Genomic DNA, 14628 nt, shown 5'->3' on the forward strand with positions numbered 1-14628 from the left:
TTCCCCTCAATAACATATTTCTGGGAAGTCTGAATATTTTGAAGTCATTTACAATGCCAGCCCACAACTTTTTATGGTACTGAGTTTGATTTAATACTTATGGTGTGGCACAGAACTAAATATTCATTTGTCCCAAATTTGCCATTTTTCAAGCTTCAAGGGAGAAACTTTTAGTTTTGGATTTCTAGATTTTGATGAATAAATATCCATGCTTATCTTTATGCACACTCTGACATTCTATAGACTTTGATCCTATTCTTGTAAGTATGTATTTTCTCAAGATTGAGGTCTCATTTTTTTGTCTTTATAAGTTTTCCCACCCCAATAATCCATTGTGATCATTACCATTTTCAGAGCTCTCTCGATATCAATTCCTTGACTCCAGGGCACAGCAGGATTTGCTAAGCAGTCTCCAGCACTGCCTCTCCGGGACACATCCACTCGCTGCCTCCTCAGATAGCGGAAAGCTTCTGCTATGACCAATATTGCATCGTGTGTCAACGCAGATGTATACTGAAATGGATGCATAGAAAACAAGATACCATGACAAATGATGCCCTTGAAACTTGACTTCTTTCTTATCATTTCCGTTCATCCATACCTCTTGCTTTACAAAGTCATCCTCTTAATTATTTGAATCAAGAGATCTCTCTGGACAAGGCTGACTTTGATTCATTCTAGAATAATGTGTACACATGTTAAGATTACTAAGATCATATGGCTCAAGGGAATCTTTCTCTTGTTCTCAATACAGTGTTTCATATTGAGTGAGTGACTACTAAAAGGCCACGTCCTTTATAAAGAAAGAAAAACATGTTAAGTTAAAGGATAGTATATGTAGAATGGAGAGGAAACAGCATATCCTAAAGCAAGACTGGGTTATTGCTGTTTCTAATAGAAAATTCAGATCTGGTGTTTACGTAGGGGAAAATGAAAATAGCTAAATTAGACAACTTGAAATTAATTTGGAGGGAAACATTAATCATTTCTGTCTGAACCACATTTCTGGTGAGCTAGGACCCCTGGCCAGCAATAAATCAGTTTTTGTTTCCTGGGGGAAGCAAAAACTAAAGCTGGTTTTTGATTGTAGAAAATTATAATTGTTACTGAGTTTTAAATCTGATAACATTGATAATTCACAGGCAATAATGCATGATGCTACCTTTTTCAGGCAAGAACACTTACTTTCTATTCCTTGGATACATTGGTATGCATCTATTGGAATTGAGGCCAGTTACTTAAAACAAGGGATTGGATTATCTGCAATTTGACATGGTGGATAAATGAACCAACATTTGATTAAAATAAGCTGGCCCCTGTTTTGTAGATGGTGACAAATACTGGTAGAATATAGAATTCTGTTGCTTTTTAAAAAAATGAAACAAAATATTCTAGGGGGAGCTGTATTATATATAGTACATCCAAATACAATTGGGAGTGAATTTATTGTCATCTTTACAACTATCAATTTACTTTTCTGACTTTTTCATGTTATTGTTCTTTCAGGAGCAAAACATCAAGTATGACTATAATAGGGGGCATATGTTCTTTTCATGAAAAAAAGAGAGATCTTTATGTCTGCCCATGGTGGTGGTTTTACCCCAGCTGCCTTTCCAAGCCATGCCAGAAGAGCTATTTAATATTCTGTTTCAGCTTCTACTTACCAATGTGTGAGCATGTAAAAAAGCCCCCAGAGGAAACATTCATAACATATAGACTAAATTAGGCATCAGGGTTTTAATCTCTAGATAATTGTATTTCCTAGTAAAAAATATTGCGCATTATTATATATTGATTTCAGAGAGGAAGGAAGAGGGAGAGAGAGATAGAAACATCAATGATGAGAGAGACTCGTTGATTGGTTGTCTCCTGCATGGCCCACAATGGGGATTGAGCCGACAACCCGGCATCTGCCCTGATCAGGAATCAAACCTCCTAGTTCATAGGTCGACACTCAACCACTGAGCCATGCCGGCCTAGCTGTACATCATTTTTAAAAGTGGGCTTTTGTCTGATTGATATAGAGAAAGGTTTCATAATGATTAGTACTAAGCAAAAATAATCTGAAAGTTATAACCATCTATTTAAATATTCCATTTTCTTAAGTTATTTGAAGAGTTTTACATATAAGCCTTAACGGTTCTTTTCAGCAGGTTTGAAGAACTTTACATTATACATACCAAGAGATTGTTTTCCTTCCCTTTTGTACAATCTCAAGAACTTCTGAAGAGGCATAAACTACTCTGTAGTAGGCTTTTCATACTTTTACCCTGTCCACTTTTTTGTGTGTGCCTGACACATTTTAGGTACTCCCTTAAATATTGAATAAATAAAAATTTCTTCTCTATTATCTGCTAAATATAAGGATGGCAAAGCAGTGTATAGGCAGTTTTATGAAAACCTAAATTTGTATAAGCTCACCTGAATGTAGTGGATGGATTTAGTACATAGAAAGTATTTGAATGATCAGGGAAATGCAAATTAAAACCACAATGAGATATAACCTCATACCTGTTAGAATGGTATTATAGAAAAGACAAAAATAACATGTGTTGGCAAGGATGTGGAGAAAAGGTAACTCTTGTGCACTGTTGGTGCGAATGTAAACTGGTACAGCCATTATGGAAAATAGTATGGAGTTTCCTCAGGAAATTAAAAATAGAACTACTATATGAACCAGCAATTCCATTTCTGGGTATTTATCTGAAGGAAATGAAATCACTATCTTGGAAAGATATCTGCATTCCCATATTAATTGCAGAAATATTTACAATAGCCAAGACATGGAAACAACCTAAGTGTTTATTAGTGGATGAACAGGTAAAGAAGATGTGGTATATATATATACAATGAAATATTATTCAGCCATAAAAAAGAAGGAAATCCTGCTATTCACAACAACATAGGTGCACCTTGAGGATCTATGCTAAGTGAAATAAGTCAGACAATGACAAATACTGTGTGATCTTACTTATATGTGGAATCTAAAAAAACGTGAATTCATAAAAATAGAGAACAGATGGGTGGTTGCCAGAGGTGGGAGTGGGGTTGGATGAGGGAACTTGGTGGAAGTGGTCAAAGGGTACAAACTTCTAGTTATGAGATAAATAAGTTCTGGGGATGTAATGCATGGCATGGTGACTGTACTGTATTGTATTTTTGAAAGTTGATAAGGGAGTAAATCTCAAAAGTTCATATTATAAGAAAAGAATTGTAACTATGGTGGTGATGGATGTTAACTAAATTTAAGGTGGTTGGTAATCATTTCATAATATACACATATATAAAATAATTATGTTGTATACCTAAAACTAATATGTTATATGTCAATTATGTCTCAACTAAAAATATAAAATAATCATCTTTTAAAAAATTGACTACAAAGGATTCATCATAGGGATAGTGACCATATTAACCGAGACATATGAGGACACCTGATTTGACCATGGGACAGAATGTTTTAAAATGGGACTTTCCTAGAAAAACATGGCATGTATACTATAATCTCTACATCACAGAATACCACTTAATTAGTGAATGGATTAAATGAATAAAAATTATGTTTAACTCCAACTTTTCTAGAGCATACCAATTATATAAGGTAAGGTACTACTTGTATTATGTTATGATGTGACCCATTCAGGGTGGACCTGCCTAACTGATACAGAATGTATTTCCTGGTCTGTATCCCCATTGTTCTCCCTCATTCTGTTTTTGCCAGGAAGGATTTGAGGATGGGTATCTTGAAACCATGAGAAAAGAAATATTCCCTTCCCCCATCTTTTCTTTGTTTAGAGAAGGGTCTTCACTATACTTTGACCCCTTGCTTGATCACAGAAATCCCATAGCCATAGTACACATATACTTTCACTGTATCAGGAAGGAAGAACTTAAAGTTAGTTTCATAATTGAATCAATGCACAGAGGGAATGGTTACTTAAAAAACAAGTTAAAAATAAAATAAAAAAATACATTTGAAGGATACTTTGTGTAACATGAATAACTTTCCTCTAATTTATCTGTTTTAATTCCCCATTTTTAAATAATAGAATTTCTAGCCTAAGGGAACACATATGAAAAATGTACACTGTAAGCATAGCTTTCTACTTTTAATATTCTTGATTTCATAAAAATGAGCAATTTAGGTAATCTAATTATTTTTAAAGATACTTTTTTGCAGGCAGGAAAACATTTCCGTTCAATATATGTACAGTATAGGCAACACATACTTTGTATTAGAGGCTAATTCACTTGGGTGTGCTGAAATTCATGAAACTTATTAACACAAAACAATCACATAAATAATGTAAAATCTAATTTTCTGTTTTAGATTATCAGTCTCCCTTAGCTATTCCCACTGCTCCAAACCTTTGTCTGACTCCGGTTCTTGTTATATTTTAAATTGTTATGACGATATTATAAATGAAATTCATTACAAAGTTAAGTTAACATTCCCCAACACTGGGTTTTAAAAAGACCTCCTTTTTATTGTATTTTTATTTTGGGAGGTTAGTTTTCAAATGCAGCAGCATGACCTGCGGTTGTGTTTTACCATCCTTAAAACACTTTTGAGGGAAGACCACTTGATTACACAATGACTGCAAATGTATAAAGACCATACTGAGTTGCTTTGAAAAGCTGGCCTAAGGTGTCTACATTCTATGGAACATTACCTTTAGTGGTGCATTCTTGGCTTCAGGGAATTCCCTTTCATCCAGTCTCACCCAGCGCTGTATGAACTGCTGAACCATAGGGTTTTCATTGTTGACAATCTGGAATCCTGTAATATTAGCTCCCCCATGCATGACTCTTTCTAGCAAAATATCGGTAAAACCCTAAAAAGAGATAGAAAAAGAATCATGATTGTAGGACGTCATGAGTTTTTATGTACAGTGTCTGTTGATTAGAATGCGAAGGGGGAAATGAAAGTTCCTTCTCTAGGATCACTCTTTAATGTGACAATGAAGAAAACCCTGGGCACAAAGTTATATGCCAATTATATCCCAATAAAAACAACAACGACAAACAAAAAAACAACAACAAAAAAAAACCACACCTGGATATGGACTAATTCTTAAGGTACTATGTCTCTGAAACTACAAGCATTCTGGAGAAAATAAGCATTCTTCCATTTTAGTGACTGTGTGTTTATTTAGTGTAGCTGTGCCAAGGACAAACATATGTGCCAACTTCAAGAAAATGTTTTGATTTGTTTCATTTACCTGAATAATTAGGGTTTCTTCATTGAGTACATATACAATGCTTCATGTAACTGGACAATATTGAAAAAGTTTGACCCCAACTAGAGGAATAAAATATTTTCTTCAGCTTAACATGCCAAACACAGAAGATTGCTTTAGATTCTAATGATGATTACTTTCAACATTTGTGACATAGAAATACCAAAGAGGAAAACTGATTGTTTGGTTGTATATGATGGTACAAATTGCAGGGTATGTCTCACATGTGTGTATAAATGAGTCTTGACATCTACTTCATAGCACCCACCATTTTCTTCTCTTGCTCTGGCTACAGTCTGGTGTCTCTGCCACCTCATCCTCCTGATGGAATCTCTTCAGGCTCACATCAAGCCATCTCTACCTGGGCACCACCAGTTCCATTGGGCATTGCTATTTTCTAGGACTCCTCTCCCAGGAATTGCACTATTTTTGCCGGATACCTGTCTCTTGCTAATTACTGCTGATGCATTTGGGTCCTCAATGGGCTGAAGCCAACATTTATATTCATAAAGAAATGAAGAGAACTCTTCCTCCCTTCTTTAGATTTTCCTTCCCAACATTTTAGTATAAGATTTTCAAATATACAGAAAAGTTGAAAGAATAATACAGTGAACACCCATATAGTTACTACTCATATTTTACAATTAGTATTTTCTATTTATTTATCAATCCATTTCATGTTTTGGATGCATTTCAAAGTAAGTTGTAGACATTTCTTTACTTCACAGCAAAAGACTTCTGTATGCTGATCATTAACTAGAATTCAATGTTTGTTTGTAGTCCCCTTCCTTCCTTCCTTCCTTCCTTCCTTCCTTCCTTCCTTCCTTCCTTCCCTTCTCCCTTCCTAACACTTCTTCCTTCCTTTTTACTTTGTTGAGTAAAAATTACATTCAACAAAATGCACATATTTTTTAAATTTTCAGTTACAGTTTATATACAATACTAGAGGCCCGGTGCACAAAATTCATGCACTTGGGGGGGGGGTCCCTCAGCCCGGCCTGCACCCTCTTGAAGTCAGGGAGCCCTCAGAGGATGTCTGACTCCCCACAGGGAGTGGGCCTAAGCTGTCAGTCGGACATCCTTAGCGCTGCTGTGGAGGCAGGAGAACCTCCCACCACTGCCACTGTGCTCACTAGCCATGAGCCTGGCTTCTGGCTGAGTGGTGCTCTCCCTGTGGGAGCGCACTGACCACCAGGGGGCAGCTCCTGCATTGAGCATCTGCCCCCTGGTGGTCAGTGCACATCATAGTGACCGGTCGTTCTGCCGTTCAGTCAATTTGCATATTAGCCTTTTATTATATAGGATTATATTACTTTCAGGTGTACAACATAGTGACTCAACATTTATATGACTTACACAGTGATCCCCTCAATAAGTCTAGTACCCACCCAGCACCATACATAATTATTATACTGTTATTGACTATATTCCCTAAGCTGTACTTTATATCCCTGTGACTATTTTGTAACTGCTAACTTGTGCTTCTTAATCCCTTCCCCTTTATCATCCATCCCCTCAACCCACAACCTCATCTGGAGACCATCAATTTGTTTTCTGTAGCTATGAGTTTTTTTTGTTTGTTTATTTTGTTTTTAAAATTCCACCTGTAAGTGAAATAATATAGTATTTATCTTTCTTTGTATGACTTATTTCACTTTGCATAATGTCCTCTAGGTCCACCCATGTTGTTGTAAATGGCAATATTTCACTTTTTGTTATGAATGAGTAATATTCCATTGCACATATGTACCATATCTTCTTTATCCATTCATCTATTGATGGGCACTTAGGTTACTTCCATATATTGGCTATTGTAAATGATGCTGCAATGAATATAGAGATGCATATGTTTTTTTTGAATTAGGGTTTTGGATTTCTTCAGACATATATTCAGAAGTGGAATATCTGGGTCATATGTTCTATTTTCTGAGGAACCTCCACACTGTTTTCTATTGTGGCTGCACCAATATACAATCCCACCAACAGTGCATGAGGGTTCTCTTTTCTCCACATCATTACCAACACTGTTGTTTGTTAGGTTTATTGATAATAGCAAGTCTGACAGGTGTGAATTATATCTCATTGTGGGAAATGAAAATCAAAACCACAATGAGATATTACTTGCCCCCTGTATTTTAAAAAATATATTTTTATTGATTTCAGAGAGGAAGAGAGAGGGAGAGAGATAGAAACATCAATGATGAAAATGAATCATTGATTGACTGTCTCCTCAACACCCCTGACTGAGGATCAAGCCTGCAACCTGGGTATATGCCCTGACCTGGAATCAAACTGTGACCTCCTGGTTCAGAGATTGATACTCAACCACTGAGCCATGCCGGCTCCTATCCCCTTCTACCCCCCAAGTCTTAAATGTACTACCCAATGAATTTTGATAACTGCATATATCCATATTGCTAAAAAAAATCCTGTTAGTTCTCTAACGTTTTCTTTTTTGCTTTATAAGTTTTTATTGAAGTATAATAATCATATAGAAAAGTGTATCTATCTTTTTAAAAAATATATTTTATTGATTTTTTTACAGAGAGGAAGGGAGAAGGATAGAAAGTTAGAAACATTGATGAGAGAGAAACATCAATCAGCTGCCTCCTGCACACCTCCTACTGGGGATGTGCCCGCAACCAAGGTACATGCCCTTGACCAGAATTGAACCTGGGACCTTTCAGTCCACAGGCCGACGCTCTATCCACTGAGCCAAACTGGTTAGGGCTAGAAAAGTGTATCTATCTTTAAGTATATAACCTGATGAATTTTTACAAACTGAACACATGAATGTAACTAATATACAGAAGCTCCCCCTCTTGTGTGCTTCTCTAGTCACCACCCTTACTTCCGTTTCTTTTAATTTTACATTTCTTTAACATGGGTAACAAGGTAGTCTTAGAAAACATTTTAGCAAAAAGCTTTTTCAGTTATTACTTACAGCCCACTTCTTCTTCCTTTTACAAGTGGGATATGAGTCAATGGAGACTGGACAAAGCCAAATATTTTGCATCACTGAGTGTCATAACTCCTTTCAGATAATCACAAAGTGTTTGTAAAATTAATATTAACTTGTTAGGATGAGTTTTCTTCCAAAGGCTTCCTTCATGAAATAAACTAAGACTCAGTGTTTTCTCCCATTTCCTCCCCCTGCACTGTAATCAGTAGAGAGGCTTGCTTGTGTATGAAACCTACCCGAGGCTCCAGTGGGGGCTTAAGCCTATTACCCAACTCCCCACTCCTACCCTCTAAACATATCCATACTAATAAAAGGGTAATATGTCAATTAGACTAGATAGACCGGGATGTCTTCTGGACAAAGCCGTGGCAGAGGGCCGAGGGCAGGCAGCCGTGGTGGCCGGCAGTGGCAGCAGCAGCGGGGTGATGGGGGCGGTGCCTTCCCCTGATTGACCTGGTCGCCTCCCGCAGAGGGAAGCCATTAGTAGGACATCCCCTGAGGGCTCCTGGACTGTGAGAGGGGGCAGGCCTGGCTGAGGGTCCCCCACCCCAGTGCACCAATTTTCATGCACTAGGCCTCTAGTATGCAAATAAAGAACCAAGGACAAAACTTTAACAAAGGTCTTTAATTCATTTACTGTGCCAAACCATATTTGTCAATTAACAAGTATTGTAAAAGAACATTGACCAACTTCCCACCTCCCTGCTAGTGGGGGTAAAGAGAGGACTCTCTGGTGCTCTCCCACATCTTAAGAGCCTGGGCTGGAAAAGTGGAGCTCCCTTCCTTGAAAGAAAGGGGCTGAGAATGCTCTGCCACCATCCTGGTCTCCAGAGTCAACCGCCACAGCGTGTACTAGGATGCACTATTTCTTGTGCCTCTCACACTTTGATAAACATCTTACCCCTGTTTACCTAATAGAGCATGTTAAAATGACAATGGAGAATTAGTTAAAGGGAGGGAGAGAAAATATGCCAGAAATCTCACGTCTTCCTTATAGTGTAAGAACCAGCACTTCTGTTTACACACCATGCCACTCCTTTCCAGAAAGGTTTCCCTTCACTGCCCTTCTCTTGGTAGGGTTAATAAAATGAAGGGTCCAACTCGAGTTCACCTTACCAATCACCTCCACTTACTCCCAGGAGGCTTCACTCTACCACATAGGCCCCACATATTCCCACTTGGGTGTCTTCTCCAGCAAACATATTGTAATTTAGAAATATCTTCATAGGCATGCTCTGCACTCATCTTTCTACCACTCATAAAGCATACTACTGAATACCTAGAAGTTTTTCTGTCAACCAATGTTTTATGACAAATATACCCGGAAATGAGTTCTGGCACACCGCAAACTGGAATCAACCTGGCTGTTCTCGGGGGATGAAATGTGTTCATAGCAGGACACCAGTGGCACAGAGACCCTGCCATCTTTAAGAACGGAACTACTAGAGACTAGAATCCTAACCTTACCACCACCCAGTCTGGTCTCAGAAGCAAACCTGATCACTACAGCCACTCTGGTAGAAGACCTGCCACCCCAGCTGCAGAAGCGCGAACCCTGAGACCTCCACCTCCAAAAGTGCGCCGCTGAAAGCAGTAAGTACAACCTCCCCCTCCCCAGTGCCAGAACTCAGGATTCGCTGCTTCCCCAGCCCATAGGCACCCAGGCACTCCACTACCCAGGCAGTGCTCGGGAACCACTGAGAGCCCCTGAGGAGGTGATTCTGCACAATCAAGGGTACGCGGCCCTAGAGTAGAATCTCTGAACTGACTCTTCCTAAATAACTGCCCACGGACACCCCTGTGGTGCAACTTCAGTGCCAGGGTCCCTCAGAGGGCGTCAGCTTTGTGCAGCGGGTGCGCCACCAGTTCGCGCACACTCAAGGGCTGGCAAACTCACGGCCACAGCAAGGGAAGGCGCCCTGAGCCCATATATCCACAGAGTCCTCTGGGGAGCTGCTTTGAGCCCCTGCTGGGTGTGATTCTGTACAGCCAAGGACGCGCTGCCCCACAGCAGAAACTCTGAACTCCTTTTTGCTGAATAACTTCCCACATACACCCTAGCTGTTTAACTTCAGTGCCAGGGCCCCTCAGAGTGCATCAGAGCTCTGCGCCTGCAAACACACCTCCACAGAAGCGAATTTACAGCAGGCAGGCACCCTGAGCCCATCTACAAACAGGGTGCTAGTGGGAGTCACTGGGAGCTCTCCCAACAGATGGTTCCTGGGTGCCACTGTGAGTCCCCACTGGACACGCACGATCTCAACTAAGGGTGTAAGACAGCAAAAACTGGGACACTCCACTCCATAGCTGCTGACTTTTAGACACCACAGTTGTGCCTCTCAAGCTCGCAGGCCTACATCAAGAGAACCCAAGTATCTCAAGTAGGGAGCTACACTAGATTACCAAGCCCAGGAGAACTGAGAGATTACACCAGTAGAACCATTCCCCAAAGAACGTGAGTAGCAAAGCAAGCGGATCTACAATTAAAACATTACAGGAAAACATGGGGAGAAAAAAAGGAAATTCCCAAAGGGAGGAAAAAGAGGAATCACCAGAAAGGGAGTTAAATGAACTTTAGGATAGCAGCTTAACAGAGAAAGAATTCAGAGTATTTGTTATAAGGATGTTTAAATGGATGGATGACAGATATACACAACTTAATGATAACTAGAAGGAGCTGAATGAAAATGTCACCAACATGAAAAGAAACCAAGAGGAGATGAAGAACGACATAGCTGCAATAAAGAACATGATGGAAGGCTTAAAGAGTAGAGTAGAAGAGGCTGAGGACCCCATCAGCGAATTAGAAGACAAGGTAGAAAAAAACACACAAACACAGCAGCAACTCGAAAGAAGACTTAAAAAGCAAGAGGAGAGCCTAAGGTAGCTTCAGGACAAGACAAAATGAAACAACCTTCGAATAATAGGGATGAAAGGAAGAGAAGCAAGGAATAGAAAACCTGTTGGAAGAAATAATCACAGAAAACTTCCCTGATATTGGCAAGAAAAAAACTATCCAAGTCCAAGAAGTACACAGAGTCCCAAACAAGTTGAACCCCAAAAGACCGACACCAAGACACATAATTAAATTGATGAACACCAACGACAAAGCAAGAATCTTAAAGGCTGCCAGAGAGAAACAGAAAGTTACCTACAAGGGATCTCCTATCAGAATATCAACTGATTTCTCAACAGAAACACACTAGGCCAGAAGGGAATGGAATGAAATATACAAAGTGATGCAAAACAAGGGACTGAATCCAAGAATATTATACCCAGCAAGGCTATCATTCAAAATTGAAGGTGAAATCAGAAGCTTCACAGACAAAAAAGGGCTAAGAGAGTTCATCACTACCAAGCCAGCAATGCAAGAAATGTTAAAAGGGCTGCTGTAAAAAGAAGAAAGAGAAAGGCAAGAAGAAACACAAACACTAAGGAAAAATATGTCAACAAACAGGTACTTATCAATAATAACAGTAAACGTAAATGGTTTAAATGCACCAATCAAAAGACATAGGGTAGCTGAATGGATAATAAAACATGACCCATATATTTGCTGTCTACAAGAGACCCACCTTAGAGCAAAAGATTCACACAGACTGAGAGTGAAGGGATGGAAAAACATTTTTCAGGCAAATAGAAATGAGAAAAAAGCTGGGGTTGCGATACTTATATCAGACAAAATAGATCTCAAAGTAAAGGCCATAATAAGAGATAAGGAATGCCACTACATAATACTAAAGGGAGCAATCCAGCAAGAAGATATAACTCTGGTAAACGTATATGCACCCAACGCAAGAGTGCCCAAATACATAAAAAATCTCCTGGAAGATATCAAGGGAGAGATCGACATCAATACAATCATAGTAGGGGACTTTAATACACCACTGACATCAATGGATAAATCCTCTGGACAAAAAATCAGCAAAGAAACAGCAATTCTAAATGACACACTAGATCAGATGGACCTAATTGACATCTTCAGAGTATTTCACCCCAAAGCCATGAAATATACGTTCTTCTCAAGTGCAAATGGGACATTCTCAAAAATAGACCACATATTGGGTAACAAGCAAAGTCTCCCAAAATTAAAAAAGATTGAAATCATATCAAGCATTTTCTCAGACCACAATGGCATAATATTAGAAATAAACTACAATAAAAACATTCTAAAAAATTCAAACACTTGGAAACTGAATAGCATGCTACTAAACAATGATTGGGTTATCAATGAGATCAAAGAAGAAATTAAAAAGACCCTGGAGACTAATGACAATAAAAACACAACATTGCAAATCCTATGGGACATAATGAAAGCAGTCCTGAGAGGGAAGTGTATAGCTCTACAGGCCTACCTCAAAAAACAAGAAAAAATGGTAATAGATCATCTAACTCAACAGCTCAAAGAATTAGAAAGGGAGCAACAAGAAAAGCCCACAGTGAGCAGAAGAAAGGAAATAATAAAGATCAGAGCAGAAATGAATGACATAGAGACCAAAAAACAATACACAAGATCAACAAAACCAAGAGCTGGTTCTTTGAAAGGATAAACAAGATTGATGAACCTCTAGCCAGGCTCACCAAGAAGCAAAGAGAGAGGACCCAAATAAACAAAATGAGAAATGAAAGAGGTGAAATAACAACAGACCCCACAGAAATACAAAGGATTGTCAAAAAATAATATGAACAACTCTACTCCAACAAACTAGACAACCTGGAGGAAATGGACACATTCCTAGAAAAACACAACCTTCCAAAACTTACTCAGGAAGATACTAAAAATCTCAATAGGCTGATAACTATGGAAGAAATTGAAGGAGTCATCAAAAAGCTTCCAGCAGACAAAAGCCCAGGGCCAGATGGCTTCACAGGGGAGTTTTATAAAACATTCAAGGAAGAGCTAAAACCTATCCTTCTCAGACTATTCCAAAAAATTCAAGAAGAAGGAACACTTCCAAGTTCCTTCTATGAAGCCAGCATCACCCTAATACCAAAACCAGATAAAGATAACACAATGAAAGAGAATTACAGGCCAATATCCCTCATCAACATAGATGCCAAAATCCTCAACAAAATTCTAACAAATTGAATCCAGCAATACATCAGAAAGATCATACACCACGACCAAGTAGGATTTATCCCTGGGATGCAAGGATGGTACAATATCCACAAATCAATAAACATGATACATCACATAAACAAATTGAGAGATAAAAACCATATAGTCATATCAATTGATGCAGAAAAAGCATTTGACAAAATCCAACACCCTTTCTTGATAAAAACTCTCAGCAAGTTGGGAATAGAAGGATCATACCTCAACATAATAAAAGCCATATATGACAAACCCACAGCCAACATCATACTCAATGGGAAAAAACTAAAACTATTTCCCCTAAGAACAGGAACAAGACAGGGATGCCAACTCTCACCACTCCTGTTCAACATAGTGTTGGAAATACTAGCCTTTGCAATCAGACAAGAAGAAGAAATAAAAGGCATCCAAATTGGAAAAGAAGAAATAAAACTGTCCTTATTTGCAGATGACATGTTATTGTACATAGAAAACCCTAAAGACTCCATCAAAAAATTACTAGACTTAATAAATGAATTCGGCAGAGTAGCAGGATACAAAATAAATGCTAAGAAATCTATGGTATTTCTATACACCAATAATGAACTTACAGAAAGAGAGACTAAAAAAGCAATCCCATTTACCATCACACCACAAAAATTAAGATACCTAGGAATAAACTTAACTAAGGAGGTAAAAGACCTATACGCAGAAAACTACACAACACTGAAAAAATAGATGGAGGAAGACATAAACAGATGGAAGAACATACCATGTTCATATATTGGTAGAATCAACATCATCAAAATGTCCATACTACCCAAAGCAATCTATAATTTTAATGCACTTCCCATTAAAATACCAATGCCATACTTCACAGACCTAGAACAAACTTTCCAAAAATTCATCTGGAATAAAAAAAGACCCCGAATAGCCACAGCAATCCTGAAAAAGAAGAACAAAGTAGGTGGGAGCTCCATACCAGATTTCAAGCTGTATTACAAAGCCACTGTTCTCAAAACTGCCTGGTATTGGCACTAGAACAGACATATAGATCAATGGAATAGAATAGAGAACCCAGAAATCGACCCAAACCACTATGCTCAATTAATATTTGACAAAGGAGGCATGAACATACCATGGAGTCAAGACAGTCTCTTCAACAAATGGTGTTGGGAAAATTGGACAGATACATGCAAAAAAATGAAACTAGACCACCAACTTACACCATACACAAAAATAAACTCAAAATGAATCAAGTACTTAAACATAAGACAGGAAACCATAAAAATACTAGAGGAATGTACTGGCAGAAAAATCTCTGACATATGCAAAAGAACTTCTTCGCTGAT

General features: G+C 38.5%; 1 protein-coding gene across 2 annotated transcripts in view; it reads right to left on the reverse strand.

The window, feature by feature from the left end:
- Positions 1 to 14628, reverse strand: part of GRIA3 (glutamate ionotropic receptor AMPA type subunit 3) — a 361210-nt gene that overhangs the window by 100249 nt on the left and 246333 nt on the right. For both annotated transcript variants that reach the window (XM_008156125.3, XM_008156126.3), the window contains exons 6-7: positions 4674 to 4835; positions 346 to 513 (exon numbers count right to left, since the gene is read on the reverse strand). In XM_008156125.3, coding sequence (XP_008154347.1) covers positions 346 to 513; positions 4674 to 4835 — 330 coding nt within the window. The remainder of the gene's footprint in view (positions 1 to 345; positions 514 to 4673; positions 4836 to 14628) is intronic.

Source organism: Eptesicus fuscus, chromosome 1 (assembly GCF_027574615.1).
Source record: "Eptesicus fuscus isolate TK198812 chromosome 1, DD_ASM_mEF_20220401, whole genome shotgun sequence".
Lineage (NCBI taxonomy): Eukaryota > Metazoa > Chordata > Mammalia > Chiroptera > Vespertilionidae > Eptesicus > Eptesicus fuscus.